This window comes from Rattus norvegicus, chromosome X (assembly GCF_036323735.1).
Source record: "Rattus norvegicus strain BN/NHsdMcwi chromosome X, GRCr8, whole genome shotgun sequence".
Taxonomy (NCBI): domain Eukaryota; kingdom Metazoa; phylum Chordata; class Mammalia; order Rodentia; family Muridae; genus Rattus; species Rattus norvegicus.
The window spans coordinates 81496069-81518838 of NC_086039.1; the positions used below are offsets into that span (position 1 = coordinate 81496069).

Consider the following 22770-nt stretch of genomic DNA (forward strand, 5'->3'; position numbering starts at 1 on the left):
ACCCAAATTATAGTGGCTATTATCAAGAAACAAAAATAATCGCAAATGCTGGTAAGGATATGTGTGCCTGAGAGGAATCATTATTTACAACTGATGGCAGTATAAACCAGGAAAGTCTTCTAAAATTGCATTTAATTTAGTTTTTTTCCAAAATATAGCTTAATATGTAACAATTGTATAGAAACACTTATATTGTTTTAGAACTATCACATGTAAATATCCTGGGAGAAAGTGTTTCTAATCAAATAACAAAGAGCTCTTCATATTAACACCCCAATTAACAAAATAGGAAAATTATCACATACACGCATGATTTATTCAAAACTAAATTAGTAAATACTACAGAGTTTGAAGATGAAAAAATTAACTCCTATTCATGTTATTAATACAGCAAGTAACTGATAAATGCTAGCTACAAGTTTTCGATATAATACTTTGTCTTCAATGTCACTCTTTTCTTTGATTTCGTTTATACAACTACATATGGTGGAAGGTAGAGAAAAAACTAAAAGGCCAGTAGCCTCATCATCAAATGTTACCCAGAGATAGTGAATGTGATGAACTTTACCATAGATTGCTTGGGTGTGTGCAAGTGTGTATCTGCTTTGCTTTTTCTTGTTTTTTTTCTTGTTTTTTTTTTTATTAGAATGCAATATGAAGTAGTTGCCAGGCAAGTCAATTAATACTAACTCTGTGAGAATGAGTATTTGAAGCTCCTTTAATTCTATTTCATCTCCTTCAGTGTTTGCTAGGTCCTGAGGTTCCACCATGATCCTACATTTTTGATTTGTAAAGCTGGAGGAGACAGTGATGTTGGGACAGGGAAAATGAACACACAAGAAGCCCACTATTTCAATTCAGCCACTCACATTGAACAAATGACCAGAAATTACTCCAAGCCTTTGGCTAATTTCTAGACTTTTGAAAGTTCATTCTTATTTTTCTGCCAGGTTTTTTTCAGTGCTAAATTTATTAGAAGAACTTTTATATACAGTAGAAAGAGTTTATTGAGGACTTATAATTTCAGAAGATAAGTCCATGGTAGGAAATATGGCAGCAGGCAAGCAAGCATGGCACTGGAGCAGTAGCTTAGAGCTTGCATTTAATCCGCAAGCATGAGGCAGAGAGAGATAATCAGGAATGGAGCCAGGAATGGCCTCAATGCCCACCCCTAGTAATGTACCTCCTGCAACAAGGCCACACCTCCAGATTCTTCCCCAATAGGAGTAAAAACACACAAATGGCTCATAAGACTATACTAAAACAAATGCTGCTCATTGGTTGGAGAGATGGCTCAGCAGTCCATCAAAATTGCTGTTCTTCTAAAGAATTCAACTCTGTCCCCCACCACTCATATAGGGCGCTCACAACCACCTACAACTCCAGCTCTAGGGTATCTGACACTTATTTTCTGGCTGCCATACACAAGTGGCACATGCGAGAGAGAGAAAGAGAGAGAGAGAGAGAGAGAGAGAGAGAGAGAGAGAGAGAGAGAGAGAGAGAGTTTAATAATTTGGAAGAACTTTTATGTCTTTTTTCTACCACTTTTGCTGATGTCTTAGGATTTTTCCCAGAGGTTTTAAAAATATTCCAGGATTATATAATGGCGATAGGTCAAAGATCAAAGTACAGAGTTTAAAAGTGGTTATCATATGCAAAAGTAGATGTTTAGTATAAATTTATTTTTCATATATCATTATATATTATGATGTTAACAAACATATCAGTATATGACAGCCACTAAAAATATAGTTTGCTATACTCACACACCTCAAGAGAGGTGATATTAGGTAGGAGACACACTGAAAACACCAAAATCAGTAATAACACACCAAGGAAAACAGATGCTTGAAATTTTTTCTGTGGATTCAGGAACTTAGGAGCTGTCTCTAGTTGCCCAATGCCTGTCCCTAAAATAGCTATTCATGTGATAGTGGCCTGGAGACTGAGGCGATTGAAAGTATGGACTGTAGCTTGGTTGACTTGCATTTGAAAAGTACTCTCAAAGACAACTTGTTTACTGTCTCTAAGAACTAGCCACCTTGAGGGGTCAGTACCGTCAAGATAAGCAATATAACAATTATATTTCTAAACCAGTAATAAATAATAGCAATATATTTATAAACCAGAAAAATGATTCATCAAGTAAATGCTCTTATCACACATCCCTAATAAACTGAGTTTGACCCCCAGTACTCTTAAAAAAATGCCAGATATGGTTGCTTGCTCCTGTAATTCCAGCACTTTTGTGCACATATCTAAGGAACATAAAGAATAAGAAAGATTGCCTCAGAAACAAAAGAGGAAGGAGAGAACTGATTTACAGGAAGTTTTATCTGTTCTCCACACAGCTGCTATGGCCTGAATGTTCTTGCGCTCACGCGCGCGCGCGCACACACACACACACACACACACACACACACACAGATGCAACATGGAAAGCACGTGGACATACATACAAAAATAGAAACAACCATTTTAAATCATTTCTAGGAACATTTAAATGAGTTCTACTACATATTAGGAAGTTAGATTTATAAATTATTTTCCAAACTATTAGCCATAGATAATGTATGTTTTCAGAGGATAGCAAAGAGTTTTTGATTAGGTTATTAGAAAATAAACTTGGAAAACACTAGACTAAAATAATCTATGCCTGAAAGAAATAGTTCACTTTAGTGGAAATCTTTCATATTTCTCACTTTGGAGTAATTAATGCATGTCTGTAGTGTCTTTGTTAGTATTATTCTGTCCTTATAATAAAAGATATATTAGAATCAAGAATATTATTCAAAATGTTTACATAATAAACTGTACCTTTGAACTTGAATTTTCTTTCAGATTGTTTCTGTGAATCCAAACTTCGAATACAGACGCACTCAAAATATTTCTGATGAGTTCATTTATTTCCGTCCTATTAATGCGGAAAATCAGGAAAGGGCCAGAAAACAAAAACAACAGAATCCATCTTTGGCCTCCCAGCAGCCCACCCCTGAAGGTATCCATCAGAGGGACTTGGGGCTTATGAATCAGGTGGTGACAGTTACCACCCCCCCACCAGCTAAGGAGTTAGAAAGCGCTGCCCTTGTAAAACCAAAAACTTCAGGGCTTCTTCGCTTAGAGAAAATACCAGTTAAGTCTACATGGGTCCTAGAATTTCAACGCTTAGACGTTACAGGAATTGCCAGTCCAGAGGAAAGGGGGAAAGGCACCGCAATACTTGTTGCGGGTGTTCCTGGAAAGGAAGAGCTAGATGATACAGAAATTCCAACTTTGCACTTCACTGGGTTTGTACACCTGGAAGTGTTAATAAATAAATGTTCACCATCCTCAGAATACAGTCGCCCAGGAACCCCAGGAAATCTGTGGATGGAATCTCCAGAAAATGCAGAGTCCCCAGGAAGTGATGATATGGAAGTAGCGAGAAGCATGTATCCTTTTAGAGAAAGATCCATCTTTCGGCGTTCCTGGGCAGAGCTCTTAGAGGCACCACTAAACAGTGAGGGGCTCCATATTCTCCAAACTGTTCACAATGAAGAAAACACAGATATGGGTTGGAACAAACTAACACCACAGGAAGAGAGTCAAGGAATTCCCTATCCCAAGGATCAGCATTTCCAGGCTTTGCAAGGCCCTTTCCCCTTGTTGCCCGAGCGCCCTAAGCTCCAGAGGCAGCGTAGTAGAAGCTTACCAAGATACAGTGAAGTCAGAGGCCAGTATTTAAATACACCTGAATTCAAAGCAAACGCAGAAGAAACTCTCTTCTTCACTGGTGATCGTAGTTTACTAACAGAAGGTAAGATTTTTCTTTTTTGTTTATTGGGTATTCTTTTTTTTTTTAATGACAATCTGATATGTAGACTTTAATGGTTTTTGTATTAATTACATATAACAAGGCAAAATACAAAGGGTTTCATTACTAGTCATCTTGTATGGCAAGTGAGGTATTTTATAACTTTTTATTGGATATTTTTTATTTATATTTCAAATGTTATTCCCTTCCCCACACCCAACCACCCACCATAAGTACATATTCTTTTTTTAAATTAGATATATTACTTTACTTACATTTCAAATGTTATTCCATTTCCCGGTTTCCTGTCCATAAACCCCCATCCCTTCTCCCTCCTCCATACGGGTTTTCCCCCATCCATCCCCCTTACAACCCCCCCATATTCCCCTGCACTGGGGGTGTCCAACCTTGGCAGGACCAAGGGCTTCCCTTTTCCCTGATGCTCCAACAAGGCTATTCTCTGCTACATATGCAGTTGGAGCCGAGGGTCAGTCCATGTATAGTTTTTGGGTAGTAGTTTAGTCCCTGGAAGCTCTGGTTGGTTGGCATTGTTGTTCTTATAGGGTTGCAAGCTCCTTCAGCTCTTTCAATCCTTCCTCTAATTCCCCCCCAAGGGGGTCCAGTTCTCAGTTCAGTGGTTTGCTGCTAGCATTGACCTCTGTATTGCACATGCTCTGGATGTGTCTCTCAGGAGAGATCTATATTCGGTCCCTTTCAGCATGCATTTTTTAACTTCATCAATCTTATCGAGTATTGGTGGCTATATATATTATTTATTTACATTTCAATTTTTGTACTGTTATTGAATATTTTTATTTACATTTCAAATGTTATTCCCTTTCCCGGTTTCTTGGCCATAAGCCCCCCTATCCCCTCCCCCTCCCCCTTCTTCTATAAGGGTGCTCCCCCTCCCCAACCACACACCCCCGACATTCCCCTACACTGGGGGTTCAGCCTTGGCAGAACCAAGGGTTTCTTCTTCCATTGGTGCCCAACAAGACCATACTGTGCTACATATGCAACTGAAGCCACGGGTCTGTACATGTGCACTCTTTGGATGGTGGTTTAGTCCCTGGGAGCTCTTGTTGGTTGCTATTATTGTTCTTATGGGGATGCAAGCCCTGGATGCTAGCAGTAAACCATTGAACTGAGGACAGAGTCCCCGTTGGAGGAATTAGAGAAAGGAATGAAGATTTTTTTCTTAAGTTGCTTTCACTATGTTTGTAACTTAAATAAATTTTTTCATATAAGTAGACTTTCACTAGTAAATCAACTTATATTCCACCTACATTATCTGTTTATTTCTATATCATAAACCATTTTTATGATGGCATTAATTACTGTTCTATAAATTTAACCATTATATTCACATTTGTTGATTAAAGCCTAATGCTAAGTTGGTTTAATTCAATCACACACCTAATCATGGTGTGTGTGTGTGTGTGTGTGTGTGTGTGTGTGTGTGTGTGTGTGTGTGTGTGGCGGGAGGAGGCAGGCATTTTAGACTATACAAACTTTTTAAGACTTCAAATTTGGAATTAAAGTTCACCTTTTAAAAAGAACCTAAAAGCATGAGAAAATGACTAATCTTTACTCATTCTGTCTTAACCATAGATTCAGGGGGCAAAACCCCTAACACATTCATTCGCTAATAATTAAGTAGTAGATAAGAACAAAGAATGAACAAATGGACATTGCTAAGCAAACTGGTAAAAAAACAAACAAATATTTCCTCTTCTATTTGAGCACCTATTGACAAGAGAGGATGACTCAGCAAATCAACAACTAATTTCTTAACCCATAGTTGACTAAAAGTAATATTAACATAACTTATAACATTTTAAATACTAGATTAAAATTTACTACTAATTATATAATAACCCTTTTGAATTATCATCATATCTATGTAAGCCTATCCAAAAATGATCCTATACATGCTGGATAGTATTAGGAGTTTTCATGCCTAACTTCTCTTAGAAACCAAATTCTTGAAAATTATGCCCAATAGAAATATTTCTTTAAAAGTAGCATCACCAAACTACTAAAGATGGTTTCAATGAAAAGTCTGAAATCTACCCCAAAGTTTATTTGGAAATCAAAATTTAGCCCATTCTGTAATATTTCTATGTGGGACTCTAAGAAGTTAGTTATCAAATGAAGAAATTAGAATTTATTCTAAGGTCAGTTCAGATAACATTATCCTTTGAAAGGTAAAGTTGATTCAAACTTATTCTTAAATTGAAAATCCTTAAGAGTGCTAGAAGGTTAGCAGCAAGACACTGCTTAGTCAGTAAAGAGCTTGCTTTACAAGTTTGATTTTAAAGTTCAGATTGAAAAGAAAAGATATTTAATAGTGTGTGTTTGTTATCCTAGAAATGAAGTTTGCTGGTAGCCTCCCTGGACAATTTAGGAAATTCCAGGCCAGGGAGAGACTGCCTCAAAAAATTTTTTAAAAAAATGAAAAAATGAGCAACTCCTGATGAATAAGACTCTAGGTTGTTTTATGGCCTTCATGTTCACTTGTACACAGGTGCACGTGCGCGCACACACACACATACACACCACTGAAGAAATAAATTAATTAATAAATTAATTCCTGAGTGTGTCTAGTTTTCATGGTTACCCCTTATCTAATTTCTTGTTCGCATTAAATTCCTAATTGCATTAATTTTTCATACTACCAAAGAAATAAAATGGCATACTAAAAACCTTCATTCCTAAAAGCCCTTCAGCCTGTAGCTCCTTTCTCACTATACTCTAGTTCCTCCTCTTTCACCACCTCTACTTTCTAGTCCACCTAAACTTCCGGTATATAAGTATTTACTCACTTTGTTCCTTTGTCCATCTTTTTTTTGGAGCTGGGGACCGAACCCAGGGCCTTGTGCTTGCTAGGCAAACGCTCTACCACTGAGCTAAATCCCCAACCCCTCCTTTGTCCATCTTTTGCATCCCAAAGTGTAATTACTAAATAATAGTTTTATACAGTGGTATAATCACCATGTCATTTTGAGGTAATCGAATTGACAACAAATTTAGAAATATTAATTCTCATTCCTAAACTTAGCTTGTTCTCAAAATTGAAGCCAATCCTATAGTCACTTAAAACTTCTTGTTTTGTGTTTTAGAAAATATCAAGAAAAGATACAACATGGAGGGAGACTGGCAAAGAGCAATTCCATCACATTCTGGAGAACAACTTCCCATTATGCCAAGATTTGACAATTCTGCAATTCAAGGAAACTTTGGAATTCCCGAGGATAATTCTGCACGTCCCAGAGGCGATATTAGAATTCCCCAGAGTAATGTCAATACTATCCCCATGGTTAATGTCGGCGTTCCCGTAGATAATCCTCCAGTTCTTGGAGGAAATACTGAAGTTCCCAGGGGCAGTGGTTTCAGAGTTTATGTGGGCAGCAGTGGTAGAGCTTCCAGACCTATGGTATCTTCTCCACTTACTGAGCTCTCAAAGATAGGTGAACACCAGTTATAAAACTGACATTACAAAGCTATCATGATAGTTGAAACAAACAGAGACACTTAACATCAAAACAGACATGTACAAACTTGACAGCTCAAAATGCTAAATGGGACATCTAAATTCTGAATACACAAAGAACTTAATTACCAAACCGAGATAATTGTTTATTAGATTGGATATACTAGATTGTACCTATCTGGTTTATTCTGTATGCAGTCCTCAATTCATACAGAGTAATCTGTTGGTAGAAATGTGTTGTAGATGTGTACTTCTTCATTGAGCAAAATACTAAGTAATTTTAAAATGACAATGTGTCCTGGTAATTTCAGATCTTCTTGGATACTTTGATAGGCAAATAAAAATCATTTCAGACATAGTGACATTTATTTTAATGGGTCTAGCTTAATGTCCAAGATGTTTATTGACTGAAAGCTAAGAATCCAGGAAATTTGCCAAAAGATTCTTGAATACAATTCTTTTGTGAACTATTTTTAAAAGACATCTGGAAAAATGTTCACTAACAAAAGTATTTAAATACCTATTTGTTTTCTGACATAAATACAGAAAAATTGTAAATATTTATAGTAAGCCTTAAAAGTACAAGGAGACAACTAACTGTAGAACTGTAAATAGCGTATGTTGTTGTGAGGTTAATCTGAGACAACAGTAACAGCACCACATGATGCCTAAAATACTGCATGCTAAAACAGGGGTTTTAGTTTGGAAGTCATTTTTTTAACCTTTCCCAACCACTCTTGTCGACTTGCATAAGAGGATTCAGGATAGAAGATAGGGATTCTTGAACTACTTTATGAGATGAATGAGTAGGATGTTCTTCCTAGAGAAATGAAGAAGGCATTGGCCCAGATGAGCAGCCCAGGATTAAAATTATCCAACCTGGTTTATCTATACAACATGGCTTTGTGGAACATTTATTTCACCAATTTTGTAAGATAGATAAAATATTACCAGAAGGTAATGAGATTAACTGATAAATTGCTTGGGAAGGTAATCTCATTACAAACAAAACCCTGCTATTATATTTCTATTCATACCTAAAATAAATCCTGTGCTGTGTTTTAGGGCACTTGGGCCACTATTCAATTTGTATATTTAAAATTTCAACTTTCCTGAATAACGGTTGCTGTTGTTTTTACAATACCAAGGGCAATTTAAAGAATAGGTTACCACCTAACCCCTTATTATGTGCCTTAACACATAGTGCAAGGGGTGATAATCTTGGGTCTGAAGGCAAACTTGCCTTTTTAGAAGATTTATTTGGCCTCTGAAGAAGGAGGTAAAGAGGCTGGCTAGCCTCCCTCCCTCCACTCCCCATGGTTCAGCATGTGCTTTATGAACCAGGGTTTTGGCCTCAGAAAATAAGGAAAGGTAGTGAGAGGTTTTCTCCTACTTCTTACCAACCCAGAAGATGGGATACCATTTCAGTCTTGAGTCACCTGAGTTTTTCACAGGGTGGCAAAACCACAGAAATCACAGAAGGATACAGGCTACTTTACTTAAGTTACTGCCAATATTGACTGAGAATAAAATAAAAAACTAAACTGACAGATCACCTTGCTTAACAGATAGTCTACTCTATATGCTATCTTGTAATACTGACTTTAGGAAACAGCGCTATTGCATTCTAAATGTCAGAGGAAACCATCTTGTGGGTGAAAAACACCCAATAAGTCAGTAAAACTGAGAAATAACTTACGAGGAACTAATGTTTATCATAAACAAGTAGAAAGAAAGACAGTAAACAAAATTTGGTTCAATTATATATAACACAAATATATAATTGAAGACAGTCATGAAAACACCAACTTCATTATAAACTAAACCCTGCTATGTGAGTGTTATTCCTCATGATCTATATAATTTTGGATGTTGTGATTAGTGGCTTAAAATTTAAATAATAATATGTGTACAGTGGCCAGCTGCTTCTCTCTCAATTTTTAAGAAATTAAATGAAACTGTCAAGTAAAGAATCAAACGTGAAGATGGTCTAAGAAGATGATTCTCAATCCTGTAACTATTCTTTAGAGTGGTTTTATTCTTCTGATTACTGTTAGTACCTATCGAACTGAGCAGTGCAAATGTTCAGTAGCATATCATTATTTTCCAAGATTTTTCTCTATCTTCTTAGGGTTCTCCATATCAAATTAATTCTCTAAGTCACTCAAAAATATCAGAATTATACAAAAAAGTAAAATCCATAGTTTTTTTCAATAAAAATACTTCATAACAAAAATTAATATAACTTTCAGGAAATGTTCATTAATTACATAAGATATCTCCATCTAATCATTATGTTTTAAGTATGTTTTAGAAGTAAAAATCCAAAATACAGCAAAGTGCTTTTAACAAAGTACATGTGCCTTTTTCAGTAAATATTTCAAGAGCAGAGAGCCTCACTAATGTGGAAGACAAATTTTTGTGGAAAATGAAAGGAAATCTCAGAAAACAAAATTAGAATAAAAGTATAGCTTTAAATTAAATAAAGTTCTAAGTTATTATTTAAAAGGATTTTTTTATTTCCTGCTGTTTTGAAACTTTTTTCATTAATTGATAAAATGAACAAATAGCCCTAAAGTTTATACTGTTCTGAGATACACTAATCCTCTAGAAGTGTTCTTCAACCCAGTACATCCTTTACCTTACTTAACCCCAACCCAGCCCTTTTCCATACCCTCCATACCACATCACGACTTTAGCTCTGTCCCCACCCCTACACTGTTCTCAGAATCATCTCTACTTTCTCCCTTTCCCCATCTGACTCCACAGTGATATTCTCTGCATGTTCTCTGCACCCTTTTTATCATCATTTCTCTCAGCCTATTCCCAAGATTCCTTCCAATTCCTGCCATACCATTATCCCCCTCCACTCTCTCAAACCCCCCACCTAAACCATTAAACTCCAATCCAGCAGTAATCCAGTAATCTTGAATTCTCCCCACATTTTGACCTTCAGGAATCAATGATGGAATAAAGATTAAGGTAAAGGTAAAGACCATGGAGTAAAAATATTTATTTAATACCTTTTTTGATTTATAAAGATAAAAATCTATAGTATTAAGACATCCTGGTAGGAATGATGATGCCAAAATGTAGGGGACAGAATACCATGTACTCCCCCAACCAAAAGTCCTTGATATTTAAAATGAGATGGCTTATGCCCGATTTTCAAAAATGATGAAAGCATATACAGAATGACTTTGAAAGTCTCCAATTTTTCCTTTTATTATATATTATAAAAACATTCTATTTTAGGCTCTTTGAGAAAAATAAATGGACATACAATACCAACTTCATCTAAATTGTAAAATATGTTGATGGAAAACAGTAAAAGATGCACTTTGTGAATTTACCTAGAGCATATTTTTGCTATTAAAATAATATTTTAAGAGTTTATTTTTAAAATGACTCACCTTTAGTAGATTTCCATTATCTTAAACATCTAATATTCACCTACAAACCAACTTCTTTATTCTTATACATATATTAGAGTAAGATAAAAGATCATCTTCAAATAAAATTCTCTATAAAATGCAGTGACATTTAACTTACAGTTAATTCTAAATTATGATAAAAATAGCAAGTTATTACCCGGATGCTCAATGTTTTTGAAGATCATCATGATGATATTAACTATTTTTCATAATTTCTCCATAAATATACCTAGTCATTCAAAGATGAACACACATATATTTGAGGATTCTAAAGTTATAAAATAATAGGTTCTAAAGTTTCTTTCTTAAAACCTAACATTTTAGTACAACATAATACCAATATATCTGCAGTGCAGAGTAGGATTTGAAGACAAGAAAACTTTCATTAAGTAGTATCAATTTGGAAACACCTGACTATTATCAAAATTTAGTAAAAAAATCAAACCACCTCTACACATTATACCTCCCCAGTCTTCACACTCATCAGACACGCCGACCAAGTGTTTCAGTTTATTCTTAATACATTCATTCTGTTTCAAGTTAGTAGCTCTTTATTTCTCATTTTCTACACCTATCACCAGTGACTAGAGAACAAATCTGTCTAAAAGCAGCAAAAGCTATATGATGCTTATAACTTTAATATTTATTATGAGTGTAAATTTCCACCTTTTGAAAGTGAAGGAAACAACTGGATTTTATTTTCAAAGAAAATCAGGACAGTGAAGTGCACTAGTATGGTGAGACATTGTCCATTTTACACTACTGCTGTATTTAAGTTCGTGAACTGTGTACTGCCTTTATTTGCTGGCCATTTGACTTCTCTCTTGTTTACTAAATATTTATTGTGATATGTTTGAACAAAATACCATTCAAGGTGATATCGTTATATATATGTAATGTGTGTGAATTGGCCTGTATTGTATCTTTAAACAAACTGTGGTGTAGATTGATGTGATCTTTTCATTTATTCAGGGGTTGAATTATTGCAGCACTAGAGTGTAGAACGCCTGGTGCTCATTCTATACGATTATGCTAATCTTGTAAAATTCACAACAGGTATTTTAATATCTTACTAATTTAAAATTCAAATAAAGAATATTACAGAGGGGTGGTATCCATTTAAAAAGTAAATTGCTAAATCTATCTTATTTCTGTAGCATAACTCACCATATATTTATTGGGACAATGTTAAAAACTAAAAACAATATTAATTCTATACCCTTTGAAGTAGCTGTTACTTCTATTACATAGCCTTTTGTCCAAATATAGTGACATTATGTGGGCACTTTTGTTTTCCAGTATTGCTCTGCTTGTATTTGAAACACAGAATATCTGGAAAGAAATCTATACAGCAGCAGCAACAGCAGCAGCAGCACTTTTATTTAATCACTGACAATTTTTGCTGCCATAATTTTTTTCCTTAACTAACCCTGAAAGGATGATTTTATATTTTATTTCAACTCCAATATTATTTAATCTGTACCTGTCATATATACCTAACCTTCGCTCTGATAGTTTGGTAAACATGGATATGGAGATTTCAGGCATTGATTTTAATGTCTGAATCAGTTGAGAATAAAAACAAGACAGCTAATCTTCAACTTTACACATTGAAATCTTTGGTTCGTATAAGTATTTTGCCTGTTTCATTTATGTTCAAAATCTCATTAAAATCCAGTTTATCTTGATGCAACTATAGACTCTTCTGTAATATTCGTTGCACAAATCTTATTAACTAGAACCCCAGAAGTGTTTGATGCTACAGAAATAAAAATATCAACTCACTCCCCCTCTTACATCTTAAAACTAAAGTTCAACTCTTGGATAATGGTGTTTTTGCCTAAGTATTTTCAATTTTCTATTTGTATCTTGTTGAGACTTGTACTCTAAATTATGTAATCTATAAGTGTCAGCTGTTTCTCTTTCTTCTCAAGTAAATTGTGATACTAATTGTGATTGATGTCACTTTCTTATACTATATTTCTGCCAACTGCCTTGTTAATATTTTGTGTCTGGTAAACTTTATTGATGGTTACTGCCATTGTGCTGTCCTCATGATTTCCAATCCAGAACAATGATGTGTAAGGTGCATTGCAAAAGTGTTGCAATTTGCTCTTTTTTCTAGTGAATCTGCTAGAAAAGTATTTGACATAATTGTGAAAGTAATATATTTCTTCCTGAATTGAAATTGTCTTTTGCTTTAAATACTTCATATGTAAATTGATATTTCAATAAATGGTGTCATCTGCATTCAAATATTTTGTTTTCTGTTTTTATTTCTCTTAAGAACATTTCCTGAGACAGAAGAAGCATCCCTGGACTGTGGGCCCTAGGTCTGAATGAGCCCAAGAGAGATGACCCTTGCATGAGGCCACTCGGGTGGGTCAGGTTGAGGAGCAGACTTGAGATGACTACCAGAGCTGCTCCATGGGACCCAGACAGGGAGCTAGCCCGAGATGATCACCACCTGGGACCATAGTGGGATCCTGGTCTGTGCTGCCACTGGGGATCATGTCTGGGTCTGTGGCCCTGCAGCAGCAGGGATCTGTTAGATGGCCATCTTTGGTCTGGGCTACTGCCTGGGGACAAGTTAATGTGTGAGGGTGAGACCCCACCACTCACCTGAACATTGTGGGAGACATTGCCCTAGGGTGTGAGATCAGGAGAGGTGACCCCACCCCTAGCCAGCTGCAGTACTCCAGACATCGAGCACTGCACACTGCGGGAGGTGTAGGTGCTCCTCCCCTCGGAGTATAGTGTGGGAGATCAGGCCCTACCACTCATGCTGCGGCATGGATGAAGGAGAGATGCCCTCCTCTGCACTTGCCCCTTGCCCCCTGTGGCAGGTGGACGATCTGACCCTGGGATCATGAGAACATGAGAGTTGCCTGGTTCTTCATCAGCACCTGGGAGAGAGGGCCCTGCACCTTGCCTGGACAGCACAGTAGAGCTGATCCTGGCGGAGGGGTGCATGCGAGCTGACCCTGAAGGTATAAGTAGGGGAGAAGTGGCTCTGCTGCTTTTCTGCTGTGTCTCGACATGGATGACGGACAAATGCTCACCTATGGTGGGCAGGAGAGCTGGCCCTGAGGTCATCAGGCTCTGCTCCTCACATACTGCAACTCTACTCAGTAATACAGCTAGTCCTGGATGTGGGGGTTGTGGATGAGCCAGCCTCGATGGCATGAGTGCAGGAGAGCTGGCCCTGCCTCTTGTCTGCTCTGCAGTGACATTGGTGAGGGAGAGATGCCCTCCCCTCCCTTTTGCCACCTGTGGCAGGTGGGAGAGCTGGCCCTGATGGGGTCATGAGAACAAGAAAGCTGGCTCTGTTGCTCACCTGCTGCAGCACTTGGAGAGCAGGCCCAGCATGTCACTTGGTAGTCAAGCTGTCCCTGGACATGGGGGTTGCAGGTGAGTCAGCCCCAAGAGAGTGAGGGCAGGAGAGCTGGCCCTGCTTCTTGTCTGCTGGGAGGTGGTGCTGATGAGGGAAAGATGCCCTCCTCCCTTCTGCCATCCTTCACTCACCCGTGACAGAGCTGCCTCTGGGATCATGAGAATGGGAGAACATGTTCCCTAAACAGCTGCAACACGTGGGAGAACAGGCCGTGGACCTTGAGTGGGCAGCAGGTAGAGCAGGCCCTGGTTGCTGAGGTTATGGGTGAATAGGCTCTGAGAGTGGGAGAGCAGGACAGCTGGTGGGCTGACCAAGTCAGATATCTCTCAGGCCGAGATCCAGGGCTTTGTTGACCCACCACATTCTACCCCACTGGTGAAGCTGGGATGTATGCAGAGGCTATTGTTACACATCCAAAACTATAGAATCTCCATGGCACACAACCCACTGAGGTTCTAGTATTGATAGAGTAGCAGAAGCCATAGCACTCATACCAGACCAATGACTCATTGCAAGCAAAGTATAAATAGACAGGGTATACACGGGACACACTGTGACACACTACAGCTTGCACAATGAGATTTTCCTATGTTTGGGGGACGTTGCAAGGATGGCGGGCAGGTTCAAGGAAAGTGGAAGATGAATGGGATTGAGATGCATGATGTGAAAGTCACAAAGAACCAATAAAAGTTGAAAAAAATTCATTTTCCTTTACCTAAGGTTTGCAAAACTTTACATATGAGTCGTACATATACGTTGTTAAGCTAAATTAGGCATCACCACACATCACATGGCTTTTGTGCTTATAGTAAATGATATTAGTTTTTATTTAAATTTTAATTGCCTGTGGCTGGGATAGAGAAATAGAATTGACTTTTCCCATAAGTATCATATACTGTGTTAGTTATCAGCTCATGTAGTTTTCATTAGTTTTACAGAATCACCTCTTTTCTGTTTGGATTGTGAGCAGCCCATAAAACATTGACTAGAAGTGGTAAAAGCACACATCCTTGCCTTGTTCTCAATATGAAGATAGAAAGTATTTACTTTCAGTTTTACTAATTTCCACCCTTGGGAGCCCTAATTGTTTACAATACCAAGTGCTCATCCCTGAAACATACATACAGGTAACACTAAACAGACTACACACACACACACACACACACACACACACACACACACACACACATAGGGGGGGGGGAAGGAGGGAGGGAGAGAGAGAGGGAAAGAGGGAGGGAGGGAGGGAGGGAGGGAGGGAAGGAGGGAGGGAGAGAGTTAGATAAAAAGAGGTCATAAAGTTAAAAGGAGGCAAGGAGAGCTGACAGGGGTAGGGTTGGAAGGAAGAAAGGGAAGGGAAAATAAGACTCTGAGAGCCCCAGGGGTCCAAGTTTGTTGACTCTGTTGGCCTTCCTGTGGAGTTTCTATCCCCTGCTCCCTCCTCCTGAGTATCCCCCCAACCCTGGCACTTTTTCTCTCCAAGGTCTCTGAGAGGCTAGGTGCTTCCCATCCCACAGAGGCCAGACAAGGCAGCCCAGCTAGTAGAACATATCCCATGGACAGGTAACGGCTTTTGGGACAGCCCCTGCTCCAGTTAGTTGTTCAGTACCCACATGAAAGTAGAGCTACATATGTACTGCATATGAGCAAGGAGGCCCAGGTCCAGCCCATGTATGTTCTTTGGTTGGAGAAGGGGAGGGGGAGAGGGGAAGGATTGTGGGAGGGGTGACCAGGAGGGGAACAGTGAGGGGATATGAAGTGGGTAAGTTTTAAATTTTTTTAATTAAATTAAAAAATACATTTCCTTTAGAAACAGAACTAAAACATAACTTAAAATTAAAGAAAAAAGAAGCTGGGCATTGTGGTGCACTTTGATCTCAGCATGTGGGAGGGAGAGGAGGAGGACCCCTGTGAATTTGAGGCCAGCCTGATGGTCTCCACGGTGAGTCCCAGGCTAGCTAAGATGGCATAGTGAGGTGCTATCTCAAATCACTTTCCTGGAAGCAAATAGAAAAATGAATAAAGACAAGAAAATATGAATACAGTGACTTGAAAATTTGAGAACTTACTCCATACCCCACAAAACAGAGAAAATTAAAACAGCAACAATTAAGTTTGTTAAAGAAATTTAAATATTGAGTAGCCTATTACTCAACCTATTCATGTGCAACCTAAACCTCATAATTTATGCAAACACAAACTCCTACCTTACCCAGCTATAACTTTACTATAGTTCTTTCTTCTGTGCTCAGCAATTTCTGTCCATAAACTTTTGTAGTTAGAGTGTAGTTGAAAAATGGAGTAAGAAAAGTGTTCATGAAAAGTTACTCTGCCAGTCATTAGTAAACACGATTCATTCATTTTTAGAACATGTGAATATCAAAGTTACTCATGAATAAATATTGACACAGAAAGGCCTGTTAGTACAAGGGATACAGAAGAATGTTTCTTGGAGAAAACCAGAAAATTTCACAGTATGAAATTCTAATATAAAATCATAGAGAAGAATCAAGTCACATTTTTGTTTCTATTTAACCTTTCAATGAGGCCGAGGTTTTCCTAGTACAATGAATATCAGATTTAATATGCATCTAAGTTCAGTTTTTATATCAAGACCTATATGACATTTTATGAATTTTATTGGAGTTATTTATTTTCTAGCTTGACATTTTTATTAGTTTAAAAACAAAAAATAGGACAGAAAAGCTGTACATCTCAGCAGCTGCCCTGAGGATGAAGTAAAGGGAAAAAGCCATGCCATTTGACATACCAGCATGGAGGTCCCCACAAGGCGCCAGATAACCACATGCTGGGAGAGTGAGCTTTAGAGAAAGAGTAAGGACCCAAAAGTATTAAAAAAGAAAACAAAACGCTTGCTGACTGTCCTAGTTAGGGTTATTACAGTGATGAAAACCCATGACGAAGCAACCCGAGGAGGGAAGGCTTTACTTTGCTTATGATTCCATCACTATTCATCACTGGCAGAGGTCAGGACAGGAATTCTTCCAGGGTGGGAACCTGGAGGCAGGAGCTGATGCAGAGGACATGGAGGAGTGCTGCTCACTGGCTTGCTCTCCAGAGTTTGTTCAGCTTGCTTTCTTATAGAATCAAGGACCAGGAATGGCTCCTACAATGGTCTGGCCCTTCTCCCATCAGTCAGTAATTAAAATGTTCTACAAACTTGCCTACAGTTGGTTCATACAGAGGCATTTTCTCAATTTAGGCTCTTTCCTCTCTAATGACTGTAGTTTGTGTTAAGTTGACATGAAAGTAGCCAACACAGTGGCCCACTGTCAAGCATTCAATTTCTCCTGAGGTCCAAAAGCAGGCCAGAGCTATCTCTCAAAAGGAGTATAGTTGTATGCAAATTATGGTAGAGCCTTGGTCCAAAGATATCCTCTGATTACCTACATCAGGCCTGCCAAAGCCCCCAACATGATCTCTATCTGCCATTGCGACTTCAAATACCATCATGTACACTGGATCAATGGGCTAAGTAGTAAAGTATCCTTTACAGTATCCTGGACCTGTTGAAATGCCCTCTATTCCAGGCCCTGTCAAAGCTAGCAGCTTTCCTACTGGCTTGGTATATGAGCTAGAGTACACAGAAGAATGCGCTACCTCCAGAGTCTAAATGGGTCCAGGAAATATACTTCTTTCTTGGTCATGGGAGGAGTCAAGTGAAATAACTTATCCTTCACATTAAAATAAATATTTTGGCATGTCCCACACCAAAAGGCTCCTAAAAATTTCACCTAAGTAAAAGGCCCTTGAATTCTGGTTGGATTTATTTCCCATCTTCTATTGTTACTGTGCTACCAATAAGTTCAAAGTGGTTGTTGCTACCTTCTGTTCCCTTGGTCCAATCAGCATAATGTTGCCAATAGAGTGGACCAATGTGATATTTTATGGAAGAGACTTCTAAGTTATCACAAGGGCTGGAGTGTTAATACAGCCCTTGAGGTAAAACTGTAAATTGCAGGTCTTCATAACTGAAAGCAAATTCCTTCTGGTGGTCCTAATAGATAGATACAAAGAAAAGAGCGTTTAATAGATGAACAGTTGCATACCATGTGCCAGGACATGTGTTCATTTTCTCAAGTAAGGACACCACACCAGATACAGCAGCTGCTATCAGAGTCACTACCTGATCAAGTTTCCATTAGTCTGTTATTCTCCACAATCCATCTGTCTTTTGCAATGGCCAGATAAGAAACTTAAAGGGAACCACAAGTTCTGCTTATCTCTCCTTGATAGTGGTACTAATGCCTGCAATTTCTCCATGTATGCGATGATGTTTTGTGCTTCACTATTTTCCCTGGTAGAGGCATGTCCAATCACTCCCATTTGGCCTTTTCAACATTTCCTCCACAGGTCAGGGAACCAGAGTGAGAATTCTGTGTGTGTGTGTGTGTGTGTGTGTGTGTGTGTGTGTGTGTGTGTGTGTGTGTGTATGTGTGTGTGTGTGTGTGTGTGTGTGTGTGTGTGTGTAACTGTAACTGAGGAAATAACCACAAGATAAATTTGAGAAACCATGGAACCTACTGTGAGCTGGAATTCAGAAAAAAACTATTAATCATCTGATATATATAAAAACCCCGACTTAAAGTGGAGGCCATGGTATTTCTTGGGTTCTCTGGGAACCAGTGTCAGTTCAGAACCAGTAACAAATAGACTCCAGAAAGTCTGATTGTTTCCTTTCCCCCAGTGTATAATTATCCTTGAGAAAAGACTGTAGGTACCTCTGGGAAAGGACTGGAAAAAGCAAACAGTAAAACTCTTTTTTTTAAACTCTTTAAGTATTTTATCAAAGTCTTTCCCCCTGATTCTCCGGCTTTTTCAGGATGGAGATTTCCAAGATGAAGATTGGTAGGATTTCAAGTTCCAATCTTGGGAATAGCTCGTGGAATGGTGGGATTTTGAGTTCAGTTTGGTGGGTTTTTAAGTTCTAAGGTTGGACTTTTTATTGTGTAGGGAGGAGCTTGGCCACTTGCACCTCAAGGTTTTGGATCTGGCCTTTATAGCCTTTAGAATGTTCTGTGGGTGGAGTCTGACTATTGGAGATCATCAGGGGTAGGGCTTGGACACTCACTTGCCTTGAGGGGCTTATGGACATGTATTCCTAAGCTTCATTATATATAGAGGATTGATTTATCACCAGGAAACTTCTCATCAAATTGTTCTGAACTTAAATATGCCTAAAATAAAGGACTCGGTGTCAGACTCTTGAAGTGTGAGCCAACAGTGGTATGAAATCTCATTGAACCAAACTACCTTCTTGACTCCCATGAACCATGGTGGTCTCAGAGTCAATCTTCTTCCCTCACACCCAAAACTCCTGATCTATTCTACTGGTTACACTTTCTACATAAATTTTCATTTGGGTTGTGTTTTTCATTTGTAGTGTTTCAATCTAGTTTTCCTTTAGTGTGTTCTTTTATTGACTTTCTTCCTTTTCCTCATATCCCATATTGATATATTTTTCTCATTCTTGAATTCAATAATTGATTTGTGTTCTCTGTGATTCATTTTTAAATTTACAATAATTCTTTTTGAATTATTTTTCTGGGATTTAATCTCAATGTCATTGGCAGATGTTACTGCGAGATTAGTGATTTTTGGAGGAGTCATATTGACTTGATTTTTCCTAAAAGTATGTTTCTTCTATTTTTGCATTATGAAAAGCAAAAATAAGATGAAAACGTTGAATTTATTTTAGCTTTCATTTTTCAGTTATCCTTATTCTTTAAGAAGAATATTTGCAATGTTCAAGAAGAACCCAATTTAGTTAGATGTTTGCTCTTTTATCTAGACTGGTGGTTAGGGCACCAGGAGAAATTGAACCTCAACCCCCGAAATTAGGATATTGTCTTTAAAATAATCATTATCAAAATACTATCCTATTGTGAAGGTACAATAATAGTTAAAGACCATTCACCTCATAAGCACTAATTATTTCAAAAACTAAGGAAGTACTGATAATACTGTATGCATTAATTTATTTGTTACTTATGAGTAGGACAGAAGTGTAAATGGTGAAACAGTTACAACAAACTGGGATAGATGGATAAGGCAGATTTGACTAAAGTTGGAATGAAAATGACAAGTAAATTAACACAATTAGAGAGTCATAGCTGTCCCAAGTCACAGGGCTAGGACAAAGAGAGTCAGTAAATGAATCTAGGCAAAGTTTGTTGGGAAGTTTACATAATAGAAAACAAAACAAAACAAAAAAATCCAAAACCAACAAAAGAATCAATAAGGGAGAAAATGAGATGAGAGGGCCAGAATACAGAACAGAGTTGGTTTGCTCAGTTGACCCTGGGAAATAAATTAAAGAGGAATAAAGAAGAAAAAAGAGAGAAATTGAAATCAAAGTATGAATGTTGTCTTGCCTGCCTACAGGCTTGCGCTTTAAGTTATTTGGATTCCAATGCTGGTCACATTCTGGGCAGTGCTTTAGAAGACAAATGGGCCCACCCAAGGCAGTACTATGTATGGTATGTCCTGTCTTCATGGGTTGGGTTAAAAATGTCCCCACTCCTGTGGAATTCTTCTTGTAAGTCTGGCACCCCACTGGAACATATTTTTTTTTCAGAAGATTCTGATTCCAACTAGTATCCAAACTTACTGATTGTTGTATGGTTCTGATTCAAAGGGTTTTGCTTGTTGCTTAGCAGTATTTTGCTGACCATGTTAAATATCTACTTCTGGGACATTCTCTCAGAGTTTCATGAATGTGTCCTCTAAACAGAGGGGATGTGAATGTCTAGCAACTGACTCAGCAGAGATATTTTAAAAATGGTATTCTGCAGCTGCTCTTATGCATACCAAGTACAAAGGATTTTCCTGGCACCATTCCTTCCTCCTCTAGGGCTGCTCTTACACGCTTTCTGTCTGGTTCCCTATCTTCTTCTGCTATTTAAAATCTCCACGACCAAAACTACAATGAGATTTTTCTGAGCCTGTGTGTGTGAATCCATGGCCTCCACTGGTCTGTATTGGTATCCACTTTCTCAGTAAAAATGGAGAACTCTCCAAATCAAGCCAATCCCACTAATATTGATTGAGAATTTTTTCTCCAGCTTTGTAAAATTCATACATTATTTTTCATAAAAGCAAAGGCTAATCAAGCATCACTCACCTGATATCTGTTGTCCAGTATTCTTCTATTTATTCCCTGGACATATGTGTCATGTCCCACTTTACTACCTCTGTATGTATATATTTCCTTGTTCAGCACACTAAATACCTATAGATGAATTGTTAATAGAAATTTATTAATTGGAGACTTCTGAGTAGTGTAGGACAAAATGAAGTTAAATTTATAAAGATTTTTATTATGACTGTGAATGAAAATAAACAGATTTGGAATGACTAAAACATCAGACCTCAAGTTGATATAGAAGAAACTCAAAGTGATATAATTTATGCTATATGATTTTACTAATAGAGTTGATTAGAAGACATTGCGTCACAAAGATAGAATTTAGCACAGGAACACAACAACCTGAATATAAATACTTGCTAACCAGACCTATCATAGATAAGCAAATTGAGAATTCTTGGATATAAATGGTTGTTCACCAGGATTGAGCAGGCCTTACCTCCATGCCCATAACAAAGGAAACAACCTTGACCTATCATCAGTCAATTGGCCTATTTCTCTGTCAGAGAAAATGCCTCTAACAGGCAGCTTAAAGGGGGCAACACAGTGTGACAATCATGCATAAGTCCTGCCCTGCCATAAGACTCTAAGTTCTCTTTTTTTTAAATCTTTATTAAATTGAGTATTTCTTATTTACATTTCAATTGTTATTCCCTTTCCCGGTTTCCAGGCCAACATCCCCCTAACCCCTCCCCCTCCCCTTCTCTATGGGTGTTCCCCTCCTCATCCTCCCCCCATTACTGCCCTCCCCCCCAACAATCCCGTTCACTGGGGGTTAAGTCTTGGCAGGACCAAGGGCTTCCCCTCCCACTGGTGTTCTTACTAGGCTATCCATTGCTACCTATGAGGTTGGAGCCCAGGGTCAGTTCACGTATAGTCTTTGGGTAGTGGCTTAGTCCCTGGAAGCTCTGGTTGATTGGCATTGTTGTTCATATGGGGTCTCGAGCTCCTTCAAGCTCTTTCAGTCCTTTCTCTGATTCCTTCAACGGGGGTCCTGTTCTCAGTTCAGTGGTTTGCTGCTGGCATTCGCCTATATATTTGACGTATTCTGGCTGTGTCTCTCAGGAGAGATCTATATCCGGTTCCTGTCAGCCTGCACTTCTTTGCTTCATCCATTTTATCTAGTTTTGGTGGCTATATATGTATGGACCACATGTGGGGCAGGCTCTGAATGGGCGTTCCTTCAGCCTCTGTTCTAAACTTTGCCTCCCTATTCCCTCCCAAGGGTACTCTTGTTCCCCTTTTAAAGAAGGAGTGAAGCATTCACATTTTGATCATCCATCTTGAGTTTCATTTGTTCTAGGCATCTAGGGTAATTCAAGCATTTGGGCTAATAGCCACTTATCAATGAGTGCATACCATGTGTGTTTTTCTGTGATTGGGTTACCTCACTCTAAGTTCTCTTCTTAAGCAAAGCACAACTCTGCTAAGTGGGCAAGATGACCCTGGATAGCAAGTATTTGAAATGGAAGAATCCTGTTGTACTCA

At 38.2% G+C, this 22770-nt stretch overlaps 1 protein-coding gene across 14 annotated transcripts in view; it reads left to right on the forward strand.

Moving 5' to 3' along the window:
* The window catches only part of Tex16 (testis expressed gene 16), a 376428-nt gene extending 363449 nt beyond the window's left edge, over positions 1-12979 (forward strand). For 12 of the 14 annotated variants that reach the window (XM_063279704.1, XM_063279698.1, XM_063279707.1 and 9 more), the window contains 2 exons: positions 2842-3796; positions 6919-12979. In XM_063279704.1, coding sequence (XP_063135774.1) covers positions 2842-3796; positions 6919-7283 — 1320 coding nt within the window. In that variant the 3' untranslated portion in view covers positions 7284-12979. The remainder of the gene's footprint in view (positions 1-2841; positions 3797-6918) is intronic. The other 2 variants (NM_001417288.1, XM_063279700.1) reach the window with 1 other exon arrangement.
* Positions 12980-22770: the final 9791 nt, after the last annotated feature.